Raw genomic sequence first — 20,737 nt, 5'->3', positions numbered from 1 at the left:
GAGGTCCACTGGCAGAGCAATGTGGGACAGCCTACATTGTACACAGCTGGTAAATATCTAAAAAGCTGCAGGCTTTAAAGAACAAGAATCTCTGACCTTTTATGATTACTTCAGTGATTCTTCAACAAAACACTACTTAACGATAGAGTTCCTTAAATGCCTGGCAAAAGATCACATTTTCAATCACATGTCTCCAAATATCTTCTCTTCATATCAAAATCTGTTTAAATAAATAGCTAAACGAAATGCTTCATTAAGCAGTAAAGAATACTGACAAATTAATGAAACAGGAAGTTTTCCTAAAATAGAGATGATTCTGATCTTGCTTAGATATTTTATAAACTTCTCAAAAAATACCATTATTCCCTTTAGGTCTTTTTTTTTCCTATAAATTTGTATAGACCTTGAACGTATGGGGTATACACTAATCAGAATCACAATATCACCACTGAACTTTGGAATATCTAGGGAACATTTAGCTAACATGGATCATAACTGTAATATCTCTTCATGCTTAAATTCAAGAGTGCTACCTTGGAAATAATTTTAGCCAAAACACTTCCGACTTCAAACTTTGAACATTTTGTTTCACTCCTTTTCTATGAAGTCATTATTAAACAAATAAGATTTCACTTAAAAGTTTCACATAAATTATTTATTTTCACATACAAGACAAAGGTCTTGTGATGATAGATATTTGGTATCATGAAGTTAATAAATGAGATCACTTCCTAGAATTCGACTTAACTATAAGACAAATATAAAGCATTAGGGATTTTTCAACTATGTATAGGATTAAGTGCAAATTTTGAGCATAGAATTTCAATGTTTTCACAACTGAATCCCAGTCTAATTGCCTTGTCTTTTCCCATCACTCTTTTCTCTGTAATCTAGGCCCTACCATAGCGGCACTGGAGTTACTACATTTGCCCAAACTTGCCACATATAAATTCACATTGCTACTTTTGCCTATACTGAATATTCTTCCTGGATTGCATGGATCACAGCCCAGCCACATCCAATATGGCTAGAGTGTTGTGGGTTTTTTTTTTTAATATATCTGTTTTTGCTCATAAATTATGAACTGAATGTAGAGGTAAATTAATAAATCCACATCAACAAAATATTTGTTAAATAATAACTGTTAGAGATGTTTGCATACAAGTATTATTACTTCATACTACAGCCTTGTAAGACACGTGCTGTCTTCCTCTCATAAATAATTTTCCCTGGGTTCAAAATAAGTGCTCAATCTAAAAATTTAACCTAGACTTCAAATCCTAAGAAATATGTCCATGTAGATTAATACCACACCATATACCTAAGGAATAATTTTAATTCTTTTGAAATCCTTAAGCTATATAAATGCACCATTTTTCTCCTGAAATATTTTTTAAAAATAATTGACACTGAGAAATGATCTTTATAAAAAAAAAAAAAGGTAGCTGGTTGTTGAAGGAGCACTTATTGGATTTGAACAGCATTTTAGAAGCTAAGTGTCAAACATTGTGAAAGAAGAATCCTCTGCATCCTTTTGGGAAGACTTCCTTCAGCTTTTGCCCATTTGCTAAAGCATCAGACACTTAGGTAAGAGCTCATAATACTCCTCTTACAAACAAAAGATATTGTTTAGGGACGCTTGGGTGGCTCAGCAGTTGAGAATCTGCCTTCAGCTCAGGGTGTGATCCTGGTCCCAAGATCAAGTCCCAGATAGGGCTCCTCTGCCTGTGTCTCTGCCTTTCTGTATATCTCTCATGAATAAATAAATAAAATCTTTTTAAAAAGAACTATTAATTATTCAATCAAACATTCACTCAGTGAATAAAAAGCTGGGCTTAGGCTTACATTGGTTTCAAAAAAATAAAGATTAAAATTCCTTTTGTTCTACCCATGCTCATAAAAGCCTGTTTTCTCTTTTTTGGTCTTTGGAGGTTTTTTTAAATTATAACTCTATCTAGTCTCTATGACTTATTTCAAATCTTAAACAAATTAACTTAATTTTAGCAACAGGGAAAAGTCCATTTCCTTGATGTGTCTCAGTGTTCCAGACTTAATGCCAAAACATATTTTAAAATAGAGATATTTTACAAATTTGAAATGTGTTTTGCTAATCAATGACAGTTCCTATCTATAAGCATTTAGCAAGCTTAAGCTACAGTCAATCTATTCAGTGAGTGCTTTGCATTAAAAAATCATTAATTTCAATAAAAACCAACTTTTAAGTCATTAAACAATGAATGTGCATTTTTATAATAATTATATCACAACTTGGAAGAGACTAATTAACAAAATGTCCATTTTTACATACCTATAAAAATCATATCCTTAATACTTTAACCCAATTTACTAAGACAAGCTTTATGTTTTAACCATAGGTCTTAATAGATAGATACCAAGATCAAATGCTGTTATTTTCACTTGCAGAGCTAAATCTGAATTTACCTTGTTTGCAATACTTGTGATAAATGATTTGATATCTAGATTCGTAGGACAGCTCTTCTGACAGGGGGCATCTGCACATTTCAGGCACCTAAGGAATAAAATAACCAGATAAAAGAAACTATAAAGTAACTGAGTTAACAGTCAATGTATTATCTACCCAATACCTATTCAGAGTTAGTGTGTAGTAAGGACAAATAAAATAGTGCTACTGTTAGGTACAAAATCTTTTTCTAAGCAGTAAACAATATCTGTGTTTCATTTTTTGTACACCTTCTGAGATATATAAAATAGCACCACTCAGGCTAACCACCCCTCTTTTCTGTGTTCCTCTTAGAGATTAAGAGTACCATACTTATCTAAGATACACCATTTACTCATTTACTAAACCAGTCTTGTTTTGATCTCTCACTAAACTGACAATACTTAGAGAATGTAGTCTTTTACGATAAAAGTTTTATATGGCTTGAGGACCACAATTATACAAACACAGAAGCAGTCTCTCATTTTATCACCTGTAACATCCTTTCTTCTTCCCTTCATCCCTTCTACTTTGTCTCCCACCCTACCTCTCTCCCTCCTTCTTTCCCTCCCTTCATCTCTCCCTCCCTCCACTTTTCTGATGTTTTTTTAACCTACAAACTATTCACATGGCAACTGGGCTTTGTAGTACATGCTTCAGTGCATAGTGCAGATCCACCCCCTTCCAGAATGAAACATTTCCCCGGCTGCTGTGCCCTCGGCCAAAGAGAACAGGCTCAACCAAGGTCGTGTCCCCTTTCCAATGGCAGCTTGCTTTCAATTACAGGACAATGAAGAGGTTAGAGGCCCAGTACCCTTGCCCAGACTTGGGGAACAAGTCTGCAGAGATCCACTGCAGCCTTTATTATGGCTGTCTATCCAATCCTGATTCCTTCACTCTTGTTCAGATGTTGATCTTCTAATAACCTTCCTGCATATTAATCTCATTTCAAAATATGCTTCTTGGGGAACCGACCACAGACATGTTCAAACTTTAGTGTGTCTAAGAACCAGCCTGATTAATGTCACTGTTTCCACAGAGGAGCCCCTTCTGTCTGAGTTACTGGCATGAGAATTTGTATTTTGGGGGAAAAAAAGCCTTTGACGTGATTCCGATATACATTGTTGGATCTATACAGCAAGAGTCACAATTCTAATTCAGGACTGAAACCTGAATGGCTAGAATGATATTTCACATGCACAGTAACATGGGTTATTTGTTCATTTATTCATTCACTTAATAAATATTTAATAAGTCCCTGTTACATGGCAGAACTTGGGATATGAGGATATAAAATTCAAGAAGACCACCATGGTCCTGGTTTCATGCACCTTGCAGTTTGGAGGAAGTTCAAATATATAAGGCAATTGTAGTTGTCAATGTTAATTTGGGTGAAAACAGTATCTTAAGGGAGCATATAAGAACAGTAGTGCTGGAAGGTAAGAGTCATGGAGGGCTCATTGGGAAGAGGAATACACAAAGGGAAAATTGAAGAATGAGTGGGTATTAGGGAAGTGTAACAGGGTAGGATTTAGAGTGCAAGATCACTCAAGAGAATGATCCAATATATGCCCAGGCCTGGAGAACATGACAAGGTATGTAAATTAATACAGGTTGGTCTGTCATAGAGTAAGAACAGAGTAGAGTAGAATTAGGCTGGAGATCTAAAACTTTTTTTTTTTTAAGATTTTATTTATTTATTCATGAGAGACACACAGAGAGAAAGAGGCAGAGACACAGGCAGAGAGAGAAGCAGGCTCCATGCAGGAAAGCCCAACGTGGGACTGGATCCTGGGTCTCCAAGATCACGCCCTGGGCTAAAGGGGGTGTAAACCGCTGAGCTACCTGGGCTGCCCTGGAGATCTAAAACTTAAGATACACTTTTTAAGATACACTTTGTCACATTCATCAGAATTTCAGAAGAAATTCTCCAAGAATTTCATTGAGAATGAATCCTACACTGCTTAGCGACAAAGGTAACTAGCTAGCTCATTTTCTCTCTACTTCCATGTGTAAAGACCTTGCTTCATTTCCTTTGAGAAAACAATACAGGTCTCCTTGTCATTCTTTTGTGAGTAGGAGAGTCCTCTTCATTGTCTGAACCAATTTCTCAGCACCTAATTAATATCTTGTTTTTAAATCTGATCTCTTTTCTCTGGTTTGTGCCCTTACCCTTCTCTCTAAATTAAATTTTACACAATGAGTACCGAAGGCTTTTCATAATCAATTGTCCTTCTGAAATGTAGTCATTAAACCTCTCCCCTATCATTTCTCTAAATGCCATTGTTAGATTCACATCTATCATTTAGTTGAATTCCTATCTTCTCATACTTATGATTTCCCCCTAAAACACTGTCACTGAGTTCAAAAAGAACTTCTTGAAAGTGTAACCAGCAGCATACATTGCACAACAATGCAAACAGAGCATAATGGATGGTCTATTTAGTCTATGATGTTGAAATGAGATATTATATGTATTGTCTTCACATAGATAAGCATGTTGAGCATTATTAGTGATTTGAAAGGATTTCCTATGATGTAGTAAAATAAAATAGCTAAAAATTTAGCAAATAATATGTCATCTTAAATATCTTTTAATTTATTTTTAAAAAGTCATCAAACCATTTTAAAAATATTTGGCAACTCACAGTAATAAAGCAATAAATGTACTTATTTGTTTTATATGTGTATTGGTGTATATGTACGTATATGTGTATATATGTCTATGTACATATATATCATATATCATTTAGCTTCTGCTTATCCCTCATGAAGTCACACAAGTTTTCTGCTTTTCTTTAACACCCAACTTGAATAAGGCAATTAAAAAATAAAGTTATATTGTCAGCAGATATGAATGAGCCAAATTAATGCACAGCATATTTCCCTGTTCTTCTAGAAAAATCTTAAATTCAACATAAACAGATTCACTTAACAGCACTGACAATGTAAGGATTTTTAGTTGTGGTTATTAAGCCTCTTTACCAAATAATTCCCTTTTTATTATTGAGCTAGTTCACAAATAACAGCTGTTGGAAATGTCAGATGTTAATGAGGCAGGGCAATGCAAACCTGAATTGTAGCATTCTTTTTTTTTTCTTTGGTGCCATGAATATGCCAGAATGGGCAGACTCTGATAATAATACCATCTTGCAATTCTCTAAGCGCTCTGCAGACTAAAGTGCATCAGGCTGCCATTAATCCCACTTATCACTCTGACAGCTCAGTAATTACACTACTGCTATAGCCAGGTAGTCCTAATAAAATATCAACCACTGCACTGGAATGCATACTGGTGAGATGTTTTATTAAACTTGGGGTGGGGGGGAGAAGGTTGATCATCAAGTGACATTAGTGTTGACCTATTTTTCTATTTGACAATAAATTATCCTTTGACCATGCCATAATAGATATTACAGAGTGCATTTACTGTACCAAATCAGAAAGGTACTGCATTACAATGATGTAGGCAAATGGTGTAAATAAAATAGCAGAAATGCATGTCAGAATGTTATTACCTAAATTGCTTTAAATGATTGATACCATGAAAAATCACAGACACAGTACTTAGGGGAATATGTCAACAATTATTGTAAACCACAGTTCTACATAAATTTTTCCTTAGAAGTAACATTTAAATTATACTTGTTTTTATCTTCATTCATTTAATTCCCCTTTTATGTTTCAAAGTTACTGTTATAATGCAGCTTATTTTTAAATGTGTTGTTAAGAGCCAAAAGTTAATTCAGATAAACAATTATGTAATATTTTTAATCCCCAAATAATTATATTTATACTAAAAGTAGTATTTTAGATTATTTTAAGGAATGAAACATCTTAGATTTTTTTACTAAGATAAACTTTTTTCATTTCCACATTTAATAGAGAGCATAACAATGGGTTTCATTAAAAGCAAAATACAGAATCCTTAATAATGTTAATCCTTCATGATTCAACATGACCATAAAAAATGAATGAAAACTTTAGTACTGCTACTTAAGAGACAAAAACTATTAAAGATATACAGATCTTTCTCCAGGGAAGAGAGCCATGATTCCTCTTTCCAAATATTAGTGAGGCTGGAGAGTTTTACTCTATAGCCTAACACCAGAAAAAAATTATAATAAGTAATGAAATGAAAAGCACTTCATTCTTTATACATCTGAGAACAGATGCCTGCTTCTTTTATTGTTAAGTATCCATAGTAGTTAGAATTTAAACCATGCTTGTTAAAGAATTTTCCAATCCATGAGTTTAAATAATAATTTCTTCCTTGGTTTAAAAAAATCACACAAGTCTACCTGAAAATGGCATGGTTCTTTGGTTTTTCACTAGAGTTTGGCTCAATGAAGTCAGCACTTTTTGACCAGGCTATGTATAACCTGTATTATTAGTCTATATGTAATCACACTGGGCAACTTAGTATTTACATGGAAAAAAATTAAGATATTTTCCTAATACTGATGTTGTATTGGCTCAGATCTTTGATGTTTAGCACCTTTATTTGGAAGATTTAATTAACTGAAATGTAGCAAATGGGTATAGGATCTAATTCCCCTACCCTATAATCACCAGTATAGGCAAACACTTAGTCTAATATCCTACCACAATTTGGCAATATTTCTACTAAAATAGTATAAAACTGACAGAAAGGAGTGTAAATCAAGAAATGGGGGATTAGTAGCGTCTAAAGCAAGTCTGAGTTCCACAGCTTGCAATCCTTGTATCAGATCCTATTATAAGGAAAACACTGAAAAAGATGGTTGGTATGTTTAGAACACAATGAGACTAATTCAATGTTCTGATACATTAAGTAGTCAACAGCAATACTCAGATTCTAATAATGTCTCTCCACTTCTCTCAATATTCAATTAATAGCCTTTCCTATATTCTTTCTGACGGTGCTTCTCTGATTACACAATAGATTCTTACTAACTCAGGGGTATTTGGCACTAATTTTGAATATTCCTAATATGCATCTTGGCCAAGCTTCTACATTCTGCTGAGCCAGGAAGCTATGGCAACATTGTGAAAAGTAACTCAATTTTTTATGCTATGCATCATTCTGCCTTGGTGATGCTGAACCAATGATGTTCATGTTTTAAGACGTTCAATATTTATTTTAATTTACAGGGTAACACTAAATCATAATTTTTAAATAGAGCTATTTATCTACTAGAAATTTCCATTGAGATGAGGGTACTTCAAGACAATTCAAAACAAACAAGGCTTAAAACAGTATATAATTCACATAACTAATACTCAAAATATCTTGTTGGATGATCATGATCATGAGTCTGGGAATAAAATATAGTTGAAAACTTTTCTATAATCTTTCTTTAGTCTATATCAGAGAATTATTGGTTTTCTCAGACACTAATGGCTAAAAAAGTACCTTTACACTTTTTGCATACTTTGAATTGAACAAAATGACATAAGTTAAATTTTGATACTCATTTTTTATCTTCATATGACTGGTTCTTAAAAATTAGTAAGACTGCTTTTATCTCTACTTCATAGATCAGAGTATTGAGGCTCCAGAAATCTCACAATTAAGACCAGTGGCTAAGGCAGCTGAGGAAACTACTAGAACACATTTACCATCTTACACCCAGGACTATCCCATTCACGTATGAAGACAGGTTAGAATTTTAAAAGGTGATGTTCTACTGACCTTATCTCTTCGCAACATCACTGCCTCCTTGCCAGAGTAATTTGAAGACTGAGAAAAAAGCAGTTAAGAAGTCACAGCTAGAAAAAGGCTACAGTATCCTCTCTCCTGGAGTCCAATTTTAGTTTAAGAAAAAAAAGTAAAAGGTCTCCTCAAGAAGCTTCTCAAGTCAAGATGAAAACATTAGGGTTTTACAGTATCACATGATTTCAAAGGCTTATATAACCTTAGTAGTCACTGAGGCACTAATTCCTAAAATTAGTAAGCTAATTTATTACATTTTAAATAACTTAGGTATAGCCACTTCTTTAGAAAGATACTTTTAACCATATTTTTATTTAAAAAATTAAGTATGCTATAAAAGCCTCAACAGCCTAAGAAGTCACAAAGTCATGCACATCTTGTCCTACAAGCAAATAAAGTATTTCCATAAAAGCTTAGTGCAGATCATCTTCTGAAACTTTTTAACATACTGTCCTATTTTACTACACAAAGAGAGTATCTTTATGTAGTAAAATCTTCAACTTAGATTTTTCTCTTTCTTACAAGAGAAGATGGGACTTGAAAATAAGCTTTTGTTGTGCAAAGATGAAACTAAAAGGATGTGATAGAATCAAGTATCTTAATAACTGCAGGAAGATTCATCGAAGGAAAATAAACACACCATTCCTATATGCAGAAGGTAAACTAAGTAGGTTTGAAAAGAGAAACAAGTCTAACTAAAGGAAGTGGGTCCAATAATCTACTGACTCTAAGATATTAGAAACAGAAATACTAAATAATAAGGTAAGATTTCAAATAACAATGCTAAATAAAAGTTCCACCCTGTGTAAAGAAAACAACATTTATTTGCAAAATGTATAGTACTGATGATAATTTTGCCGAGACTTGAAGGGGAGAATGAGATTGCTACAGGTTGCAGCAGTGAGGGAAGAGTGCCCCCTATTTCCAATGTTTCTGTTAAAAATTTATTGAAAGAGGGCGGTTCGGGTGGCTCAGCGGTTTAGCACTACCTTTAGCCCAGGGCCTGATCCTGGAGACCGGGGATGAGTCCCACATCGGGCTCCCTGCATGGAGCCTGCTTCTCCCTCTGCCTCTCTCTCTGTGTCTCTCATTAATAAATAAGTAAAATCTTTTTAAAAAATTTTAAAGAGTACAAGATCATACTTACAACTGAACTGTTGAATTGGAATAAAAAGTAAGTTATTGCAACTATTAGAAGTAATTAATATCACACATGCATGTTTTCATATATAATACAGAAACAGTTACATAAAGTCTGTGACTGCAAAAAAAAAAAAACATAAAAATGTTTATGAAATGTTTTTCTGCCCAGAAGACATCTAGGTATTAAAACCTGTGATATAATTTGATCCCTGTCACTTGCAGCTACAACAGAGGTAGACTTTAATCAAGAAAACCAGAGAATATGATTGATAAAAGCTCTGCTTTATGTCCTGGAGGGATGGTCTTCTTGGTAACACTCTCTTAGGAAACCATTCTTTATCCATCTTAAAGATGGTGGGGATTGAGACTACTTAAGGACATTGAAGAAGGTGGCTGGATTCAAGAGAAGATAAAAAGCCTTCTCTGTCTTGCAATAATGAGACAGTGATAAACCATGTACCTAGGATAGGGTTCCTTGTAAAAGCTGGCTACACTAAATACAGCCAGCATAAATAAGTCTGAATACACACACACAAACACACCACAGAGACTTATATACATGCTGTATTAATTACTCAAATGTGCTTGTTAATCCAAAGCCTTACAATGTATTAACTGAGAAAACATAGAATACAGGTTAAGACAACAGGCTCTGGTGGTTGATTGCCCATATTTCATTACTGACTTCACTTTATTGGTTTTAAGACTTTAGGTAAACGAGTTAAAATTTTCTGGGCATCAGCTTTCTCATATGCAAATAGAGACAATAATTTGTACTTCAGAAATTGATTGTGAGAATTCTTTAAAATTATGTATTCACACTAAATATTATGTATTTTAGTTACTTAGCAGGTTTTCTTATAATCCTCAAAATGCTCTGAAAGTTATATGGTACTTTCTCTAATGTGGAAGGACTCAGGTAAGAGTCACAGCATAATGCTTTACTGCTATTTACATACATTAGAGAAAGCGGATATCCGATAAACATATTCAGTAAGTCTTCATTTTCTCCTTATGAGTTTTCAAAAGAAGGAGAAATTATTTCTGTATCAGGATAATCAGAGAAGTCTTCCTTGACAGAGATACTTATGCTAGTGGCTGAAGCACAAGTAGGATTTTACTATGTGTGGAATGAGTATACCAGAGCTTAATATCAAGGACAAGTTCTGGATGCAATGTGCTTCTTCTCTGTATACCACACAGCAGCTACTACTACACCATGTACATTTTACATGCCCAATAATGTCGAATGAATGAATGCAAGGAATGAGGGGAAAAGAAATCCTATCGCCTAATGCAATCCAAAAAGAAAAAAAAAAAGGACCATCTAGGACAGAGACTATAATTCACCTTTGGTTCTCGGTATTTATGCTAGTGGTTGGCACATACATATTTGCTCATCCATGTTTATAGAAAATTCCTACAAGTCACTACACTTCTTCAGGAATTAAATCCCTAAAGCACATGCCAATCTCATCAGTGATCCAAAGTTATTTATACCAAATCCTTTCTTTTTAGGGCTTCTGGTTCTTCTTCCTAACAGTGTGAGGTAAAAATAAACTCTTAAAAATTAGTTAAATCTAAGATGGCTGGTTGAACTACACAATATATTACAAAGTTTGAAAATGGCTATATCCTCACTAAAGGTGTAACTTATCCTATTGTGGATGTATAGCTGAGCAAGTATCTAAGGAATGCAAATTGTTAAACATGAGAATCTATGTGATAAAAAATGCTTTCCTTAATTCCTGCTCCACACATTTTCTCCTAATACTTCCATATTTTCACTGCCTGTGTTAGGCATATTTCTCCCTTCCTCTTTTCTTTTTTCTTCCTTTGCTTTTTTCTTTTTTCTTTTTTGTTCGTCAAATGATCCTTTATTGAACTGTTATCCTTTGTAGTTCTTAATTAGCTGGGTGTTCCACTGCACTACCAGCGATGTCATCTATGATGTCATGAGGATGGTGGCCATCAACACTGCAGACCATAGGATCTCTTTAATGGTTCCAGGTCTGTCAGGGCAAGATTGACAGTATCATCAAAAATGGTATTTCCACTGTTTATTTTAATGTTTTTCTGCATCTTTCTATCTCTTTGTGGTTCATTGAGGGCTTAGAAATCAGAGCTGAAGCAAAAGGTACCACTTAAATCTGGGCTTATCTGTTCAGAATGGTCAGTTTCATTGTAATCCTCAGATGCTTCCAATCACCGGCTGCCTCAGTGATGCTGTCACCAAACGTTTTGGGAGACAGACCAGGGGGCCGATCTTCAAGGGCAGGGTAGACCTAGCACTGACTTCTGCATCAGCGCACCTAAGGTATAGGACTTTGATCTCATTGGGGTCGAACTTAAGACAGCATGGTGGTGGCAGCTGGTGTCAGATGAACCCGGATTCCAATCTACCAAAGACAGTTGTAGCTTCCCATCCTCTGAGCCATGCCAAAAGCCAAAAACTCTCCCTTCCCCTTTTCAATTTCTGCCATTTGGTGAGGTGGTAACAAAGAAAAATTTTTTATAGATTTTATTTATTTATTCATGAGAGACACAGACAGAGAGAGGCAGAGACATAGGCAGAGAGAGAAGCAGGCTCCCTGTGGGGAACCTGATATGGGACTCGAACCCAGGACCCTAGGGTCATGAACTGAGCCAAAGGCAGAATGCTCAACCACTGAACCCCGCCAGGTGCCCCAGTGACAAAGAATGTCTTATCCTCCAGAGTAGGGTAGCACTTTCCCCTGACAAAATATACTATTTACAAATACAGTCTTTCCTTAGGTGACGGTTTATAATTAATAAAATACATATATTTATATGCCATTTTAATTTGAATAAGTTTATATATACGTGACTACATATACCGATAATAAAGTCAGTTACATCCTTAGTTATCGTGTAGCCATTTTCAACCATCCAAGTCTCTCAATACATTTTATAGTCCAATATATCATTTTTAGTTTAATGACAAGTTATGTGTCTTTTATTCAAACTAGCATATTGTTGTTCACCACAACTGTGAATCCCCTCACATTCCAAACAGCTGTTAGATGATGCTCAATATATTTTGATCCTTTACAGACCTTAAAGGAAACTAGGTGACAGTACTGACCATGTTTATTATAGCTTTCCTGATACTCAATAATCTTACTTCACCTGGACTATTCCCCCACTTGTATCATAAACTCTTTGGTTTGTATTCAGGATGTTCCCAGACTTCTTAGAAAAAGGACATTATTTTTTATAACATATCCATATGCTGTGCAAATTATTTTCTCAAATTTTAAAACACGTGGTGTATGTTCAACTTAATATCAGTGAATCCCCTATATGAAGGTAACCAAAAAGGTAATATGTATTAGTAATAGATGCTCTAAAAGTAAACTTTTCAGCAATTTTCAAGACTAAAAACACTTTATATTTTATGCTTTATTTGAAGGCAATTTCAGAAATAATATAACAATAATAGCAATACTGACAAATTTCTATCTGGTTTCTAATAAAGATGTAAAAGAGAAACAAAGCACAGTATTTTAATCAACAAACAAAATAGGTTATTTATTATGATACTATTTCTAGATTTATGTGATATGTTGACTACGAAAACATATTTATGTAAATATGTAAACCTACTTCAGGGTAGTGGGCTAAGATTTGAGATAGATTTAACTTCATACAATGTTATACTGTTTGAATATTTTTGCAATGGACGAGCATAACATAACTTTAAAATTAACATACTTTGATGTTGATTGGCAACTAAAAATCACAATATCCTCTGTAATTTTCTTTTTTTTTTTACTTTGGTCATTTCAATGGACCAGGCAAAGACCAACCTATGATGCTCCCATAGTCTTTCTTCTCCCAGAAAACTCCAAAGGTCATGTGAAAGATCCAGATGAGTGTTTTAATAAGAGTTTTAACAACAGAATATACTTCTTATACTTCTGAGTATTTGGTGGTTCACAAAAGCTAACAGAACAAAGGTTCAGGTCTCATCAAATAAATAAAGGGTAAGTGACAGCACAAGTGCTAAAAGGACTCAGTGAGTCAAAACAACAGCGGAAGAAAATATTTGGCCTTAAAATAATACTATATCATTCACCAGTACTAGAATTTAGAAACAAATTTATCCAAATCTTAGCTATCTAGATATTATAATGTAGTAGGAATAATTCAACTTAAAGTTATTTATTAAAAAGCCACTATGTTCTAAGTTTGTGCTGGTGAAGGGAAGAATTTACTGAAGCTAACTTGAAGATGGTGACTTAAAAATATACTGGACTTACTTCATGTAAAAGAAACTTGTCTAGTTTTTTTTTTTCTTCTTTATAAGTGCAACAGCAACTGTAATATTTCCAGTGCTGAAAGAATAGATTTGGAAAGCAACAGCCAGATCTGGATTTTCTTCCCGTTGAAACTGTTCAGTTTCATGTGTGGAATCTACAAAAATTTTTTCTAAAAGTTTCCCTCCACAAAAATGATGCCATTTCCCCTTTTCAAAAAGTAAAAAGTAAACACTTCCCCTGCACAAATTTAAATTTAAATATTCCTTCCTAATCAAAGTCTATGCTGATTACTCTAAGTAAAAGACAAATGCATTCTCCACATTTTTTTTAAAAAGATCATGACATCTTCCTGCTTAAAGGAGAGTTTTTCACAAAACAATCTTTAAGCATTGGCTCTTACTTCCTTTATTCCTACAGTTCCAGCTGCAACACTTGCCACTCTAGAACCTTGTAGTTCTGTGAGTACCTCAAGTCATTCTTACCCTCTCTGCATTCCTGCATGTTCTTTCCCTGCCTCAAAAGTCACACCTTAAGCCTGCTTCATAATTCAGTTCAGGTGTCTCTCATCAAGCTCCCTGGCTTGCCATTCTGATCTCCTAGAACACTCAGTGGGTCCCTTTATCAAAGCAATTATCATATTAGAATGCAGTGCTAATTCACTTCCTGATGTCTCTTGGATTTCCTCTTCCAGTAAGAAAATGGTTGGGTTAGTTTACTTTGGCTTAGAAATAGATTAATTTGAAATTGGATTAAAAAGCCAGAATTTTAGTAATACGCTAGTTTCTGCTGTTAATGTTTGGAAAAAATACATTTTCAAATAACTGTTCTTCAAGCTTATGTAAATAACATACACCTATAATGAAAAAATGCTTATATTTGGTTCAATTTATTGAATAAGTACTTACATAAGATTACTGTATGCTAGCACTTGGTTTTAAAAATATTAACTCATTTAATCTTCATAATCACTTGATGAGGTAGATATATAGATTAACTCACTATATTCTTTTAAGACTCCAATGAGGGGCACCTGTGTGGCTCAGTGGTTGAGTGTTACGTCGTGATCCTGGAGTATTAGGATCGAGTCCCACATCAGGCTCCAGGCAGGAAACCTATTTCTCCATCTGCCTATGTTTCTGCCTCTCTCTCTGCGTTTCTCATGAATAAATAAAAATTTTTTTAAAAAAAGAAAAGAACCCCTTAGGGAGGTACTCTTGTTATTCTTGTTTTAATGGTTTTTTTTTTTTAAGATTTTATTTATTTATTCATGAGAGACACACAGAGAAGAGAGAGTGGCAGAGATACAGGCAGAGGGAGAAGCAGAGGGCTCCATGCAAGGAGCCCGATGTGGGACTTGATCCTGGGTCTCCAGGATCACGCCCTGGGCTGAAGGCGGCGCTAAACCGCTGAGCCACCGGGGCTCCCTGTTATTCTTGTTTTAAAGATAAATATACTTAGGCACAAAAATTTCCTTCTCTGTTTTAGGTTTGAAATCTTTTATTTCCTATTTTTGTAATCCTGGTGATTATTAAGATTTTATTAAAAATCTCCTAGGAGTCTAAGATTGCCAGCTTTCTCTCCTACTTCATTCAAAATCTTCACAGTGTGTGATAAGTGTCAGGGCTTGCCCCACAGTTTGTGAAATCCAGATTCAGGACTCTTACCCAGGTCTGACTTTCTCCAAAACCCAGCCTGTGGGGTATCATCATTTCATTTCTGCTGTAGTTCTCATAATGATAGCCAGTAGCCCCAGAGAACCTGAGAAAGATTTTCTGACATGATACATAAAAGTCATACATGTTCCAGTCATTATTATGCAATATATTCCATAAATGGCTGCCTTTAAAAACAATTTAACAAAATTCCTCATTTACTTCGCAAGGTGCCTAGCAATAATACTTACAGATGTTATTTTTTACAAAGCGTTTTCTGATAATTACCTAACAAGAAATCACAAAGATCATCTAATAGAAATACCAGACTGACGGGCTGCATGGGCAGCTCTAGTGAAGTGTCTGCCTTGGGCTCAGGCCATGATCTCAGGGTCCTGGGATCGAGTCCCACATCTGGCTCCCTTCTCAGCAGGGAGCCTTTGTGTCCCTCTCCCTCTACTACTCTCCCTGCCCCTTCTCTCTTTCTGTCAAATAAATAAATAAAACATTTTTTTTAAAGAAATACCAGACTGACAAAATAAAAGTAATTAGGAACATTCTGGAGAAATGTCACAAATATGAGTCATAATACATAAAATAAAAATCTATTTCACATCCATAATCATGACCAAGCCCAAAATAATGATGTCACTATACATTTGGAACATTATATAGTGTAGCAAAAAAGTAAAGACTAAAATTGTCCCCATTAAAGCTGTTGTGCAGACCACTATGACTTCTTGCTAGGTTCTGTATAAAGTGACTTAAACATTATTTCAGTCCTTAGGAGTTTATGCTTAAGATTCAATGCTGACATTGCACATGAAGAATAAGCAGAAATTTCAGGAAACTAATGAATATGGGAGAAAAACAGATAAAAATATAAATGCTTAATCTTTTCAATTTAATTTATATCTTAAGGTGGACCACAATTTCAGACAATGGTATTGCTTGGAAAATGAACTGATGTAATGATGGCCTGATTATCATCAGAACATTTTTATAAAAAATTAGTCTAAAAAATTAGCCTAGAGGCCAAAGGACATAATGTTCAGAAATAATATCTTGAACATGGTAATCAAAATTAGCTGCCTACAGCTTAACATAAACTGTAAAAACAAGAAAATAAAAAAGCAAGGGGCAAATAATATATATTTTTGTAAAAGTAAAAAATGCCATCGACTATGCTTTTCATTGTAACACTGACAATGCTGTCATGGTATGTTATATACACCATTAAATTTAAGAAAGATCAATGAAGAATTTCAGTGAAGGTAAAACTTAAACGTGTTCATGGTCTATGGATCGTAACATATTATCTTCTTTGTTTTTTTGTTCTTTCCTTCCATCCCTCCTTCCTCAACAAACAAATACCTACAGAGCACTTGTTATTTGCTGGGTATTTCACTAGATGGTAAAAATACCAAGATGAGTAAGTAAGACATGGTTTGTGCCTTCAAGAGGCTCACAGTGAAGCAGAGACATGAAAACACATTATTATGATGTGAAGATGTGGTTATGGAGAGGTGAGAGAAGTACATACTTGCCCCAAGTTTAGAGGCACCCCCATCTGTTCATTCCTCTATCTTCAATGCCAGCATAATTCTAAAAACTCAATAAATGGATTTGTTTCTTCAGCCTGTGTGTGTGTGTGTGTTCTGGTGTGTATATACTTCTCTTATGGACAGGCCAAGTAATACAGGACTTGAGGAAGACATATGAGAAACTGGAAGTATCTAGATTCTCTGCCCAAATACTTCTAGATTTACCTTGACCACAAACGGCTGGTCTCTTCTTTTAACTGATCCCTCTTCTTTTACTCATACACCATCCATTAGGTACTTATCACAAAACAATACTTTAAGAGATAATGTAGTGTGACAGATTCTGGATTTTTTATTTTATTTTTTTAACAGAGACACAGGCAGAGGGAGAAGCAGGCTCCTGCAGGGAGTCTGACGTGAGACTCAATCCCAGGTCTCCAGGATCAGGCCCCTGGGCTAAAGGCGGCACTAAACCGCTGAGCTACCCCGGGCTGCCCAGATTCTGGATTTAAAACTATCACTTTTTAGCTTTGTAATGTCAGAAAAGTTATTTAAATTCTTTGTGTCCACAGCTTCCACCCATAAATTGCTAATTATAGACTAGATACTATATCATTCTAGGGAGGGTTAAAGAAATTAACATATGTAAAAACATAAAAAAAAAAAAAACATTTAGTGCCTCCCATATGGTAAACGCTCAATAATGTAAATCATTGTAAATTGAATGTATTATTATCTAGGAACAATGGAGAATACAATGGAATAAATGTGTTCTCTGTAGCACTGTTTTTCAATAACTACTGGGAGGGAAGCACAGATTTATGGGGAAATTGTAAAATAATTACCATGTAGGTTCCTGTGAAAACTAAATGAGATAATCATGAAGAATACCAACAACGTCAGACTAATAGTAGCTGCTCAATAAATGTAAAACATAGGAAACATTTTGAAAAATATCTTCCAATCAATTAAAGGGTGCTTGCAGGATACAGAAGTGAAATGGTATCATTTTGGAAAAAAAAAATGTGTAACCAGGAGATGAGAAATAAATATGTAAGATGTAAGTGCTACTGCATTCATAAGGTTCATAAGGAAGTCAGCAGCCACACTATAAAACCAAGCATGAAGTGATCTCCACGGATACCTCAGTAGCAAGATGAGTTACATTTAGCAATGACCACCGTAATTATTACCTCATTTCTCCAAGTGATTCCTTCTTTAGTTCATATTAATAGTTTTGGTGAGTCTGCTTCAGTAACGAATTCTGCATCTGGGTAGTTAGTGTAGGCAAATTTATATCTCAACAATGAAAAGAGGTAGAACCCAGGGTGGTGGGATTAGGCCAGGAGGCAAATGAATTCCCCTAGCTAAGGGAAGCTCTCTGATAGAGGTATAATTTTTTGCCTCCTTTATTTCACACATCTAAAATGGATAATCTTCTAGTACATGAATGCATTTCATATGATGAGATATCTAAATTTTCAACTTTATACCAAAAGAGAAAGAGAAACGGGTTTAAAAAATAATTTTGGAGAATAAATTTTTCTTATGCAGCACATTTTCATTCAAGCTGTGAAAAGTTCCACCTGTTCCCTTCTTGATATTTTTTTAAGGTGAACTTTTCAGAACAATCCCACTGAGAGGGATTGCAAACTGCTTTGCAAGCTAGGAAGCTATTAATCTGTTCTCCCAGCATAGTGAGTGCACAAATCCTTTTTATTGAAGAGAAACATCTCTTAAAGTTCTACATATAAGACGATAGTATAATATTGATTTTGGTAATGCGAATGCAAAAGCACTATTTTTTTTAAAGATTTTATTTATTTATTCATGAGAGACACAGAGAGAGGGGCAGAGACACAGACAGAGGGAGAAGCTGGCTCCATGCAGGGAGCCCGACGTGGGACTCGATCCTGGGACCCCAGAATTACTCCCTGGGCTGAAGGCAGCGCTAAACCACTGAGCCACCCGGGCTGCCCCAAAAGCACTATTTTTAAGTATGTTATATTCTTCCCATTTTCCTTCCTTTGCTCTTGCTTCTCCCTCAATACACAAGCAAAACTCCTCACTCATGTTTCTCAACTGACAAATTCCTGGGTATCCTTCAGGATGTACATAGGTACCATTTCCTCCTAAGAAGCCTGCCTCAATTACCTCCTCTCCCTTCGTAAAGATTATTAATTTGCTTCTTCACATCCCCACATTTTACTATAATTATATTTTAAATTAACTGTATCTGCAAATGGCTGATAGGTCTCAGGAGAACATTTAGTCATTCAACAAATATTGGTTGAGAGCTTGTCAGGTGCAAGGCCAAGAGAAAATAATGGCTAGTAAAACAAACAGACACAGATATTTCCTCTGTAGCTTAGGGTTAAACAAACAGACAAACAAACATTTCACTGCAAATAAAGATGGATTATGATAGCATAGAGCAATGAGATTAGGGGATCCAGGAAATTCTTCCTGCCATCTGAAGGATGAGTAGAAATCACCTAGAGTGAGAAGAGAAAAGGAGGAGGCAGAGGGAACAGATGTTCAAATGCCATGACATGGCAGGAGGCTCAGCAGGCTGGAGGGTTTGAAGGAAGATCCTGGTGCCTGGAGCAGGAGAGTGTCTGGGAGGGTAGCTGACAAGGATAGGGAGACTGCTGATTTAGTCCCACTACTTCCAGCAGCTAGCCCAACCACGTGCTCACCAAATGTCAGTTGAATAAATGAGTAATAATAGTGATAAAAGGAGGACTATGCACTAGCTTGAATTTTGAGGATTTATATAATTCCTATCTTGGGAAAATTAAAATTTTTACAAGGTAATTTACTTCCCTTTACTACAAACAGAAATATTTTGCCTTGTTAAGACTTTCCCCTTTCCATATATTTAAAAGTAATTTAGAGAGCTATAATTCAGCACTAAATACAGTATATAAAGTATTTATTTATGATAAGCTAACTTGAAAAACATGCATCTTATATACATCTGCTTCCAAAGGAAATATTTATAATATTTACAAAGTTTCACTGTGGATTCCAAAGGGATATAAATTGTACAATCTCTTTAAGAAGAAAAAAATGATCATCATTTTCCATATAGCCTTACCAAATGAATACCCAAAGAGGAAGCTTGGCCTGAATTGCTTTTTTTTTTTTTTTTTTTTTTTGTCTGCACTACTATATTCCCATAATACACACTGCCCAAGTAAAGGGAACACCTGCCCCTGATTATTTCATTTATAGACATCTCCCATCACACAGAGATTCAGTAATGTGGCAAAAAAAAAAAAGAAAAAAGAAAAAAAAAGAAAAAAAAAACCTAAAAATAAACTCTCAGAGGAAGATACATCCAAGAATCTAATCCATAACTGCCCTTCTATACTGAAAAAGCCCTGAGCAAAGAGTGCTTTCTGGCTCCTTTTCTGTTATTGACAAATTATATAACCCTAATCAAATAACTGACCTGATTAGGTCTCAGTTTTCTTATCTTTAGGTAATGGATATAAGATCAGATGGTCTTTATAGCGCCTTCTAATTCAAAATGACAATGATCTGATGTCCTCTTCACATGTTTCTGAAATGTTATGAGAATATGAGAGTAAAAATCTTATTAAAAAAAAAACAATAGTTAAGAACCACATTCAGTTTTCAGTTTTGGGTAAAGTGGATAAAGAATCACCAAAATTTTATATTCCGAACATTTTCTTTGAATGAGAAAAATCTTTCAATAAATGGAATATAGTTTTAACTTTGTAGTGAGACCTCTCCTAAAATTTCGTTAACAGTGCAGAGATTTTATTTTAAAAGGAAAATGAAGAACTTGAAAAAAATCTACCCACAACAATAGAAATGGTAAAATATCTGACAACTGTGTTCAGGACCAAAATGTTCAGCTACATTAAGTGGTGAGGATATAGATTGCTCCAAATTCTCCACTCTGTATTCCTTGGCAGTCTGACTTAATT

The 20,737-nt window shown here is 34.9% G+C and overlaps 1 protein-coding gene across 6 annotated transcripts in view; it reads right to left on the bottom strand.

Moving 5' to 3' along the window:
- DPYD (dihydropyrimidine dehydrogenase) overlaps positions 1–20,737 on the bottom strand; it is a 793,145-nt gene that overhangs the window by 595,568 nt on the left and 176,840 nt on the right. For all 6 annotated transcript variants that reach the window (XR_012000747.1, XR_012000748.1, XM_072754539.1 and 3 more), the window contains one exon: positions 2,443–2,530. Coding sequence is in view for 2 of the 6 variants with exons in the window: in XM_072754539.1 (XP_072610640.1) it covers positions 2,443–2,530 (88 nt within the window). In the remaining 4 variants the exon portion in view is untranslated. The remainder of the gene's footprint in view (positions 1–2,442; positions 2,531–20,737) is intronic.

The sequence above is a fragment of the Vulpes vulpes genome, chromosome 3 (assembly GCF_048418805.1).
Source record: "Vulpes vulpes isolate BD-2025 chromosome 3, VulVul3, whole genome shotgun sequence".
NCBI lineage: Eukaryota > Metazoa > Chordata > Mammalia > Carnivora > Canidae > Vulpes > Vulpes vulpes.
Note: the sequence above shows the minus strand (reverse complement) of the source record. Positions and strands in the feature narration are given on the sequence as shown.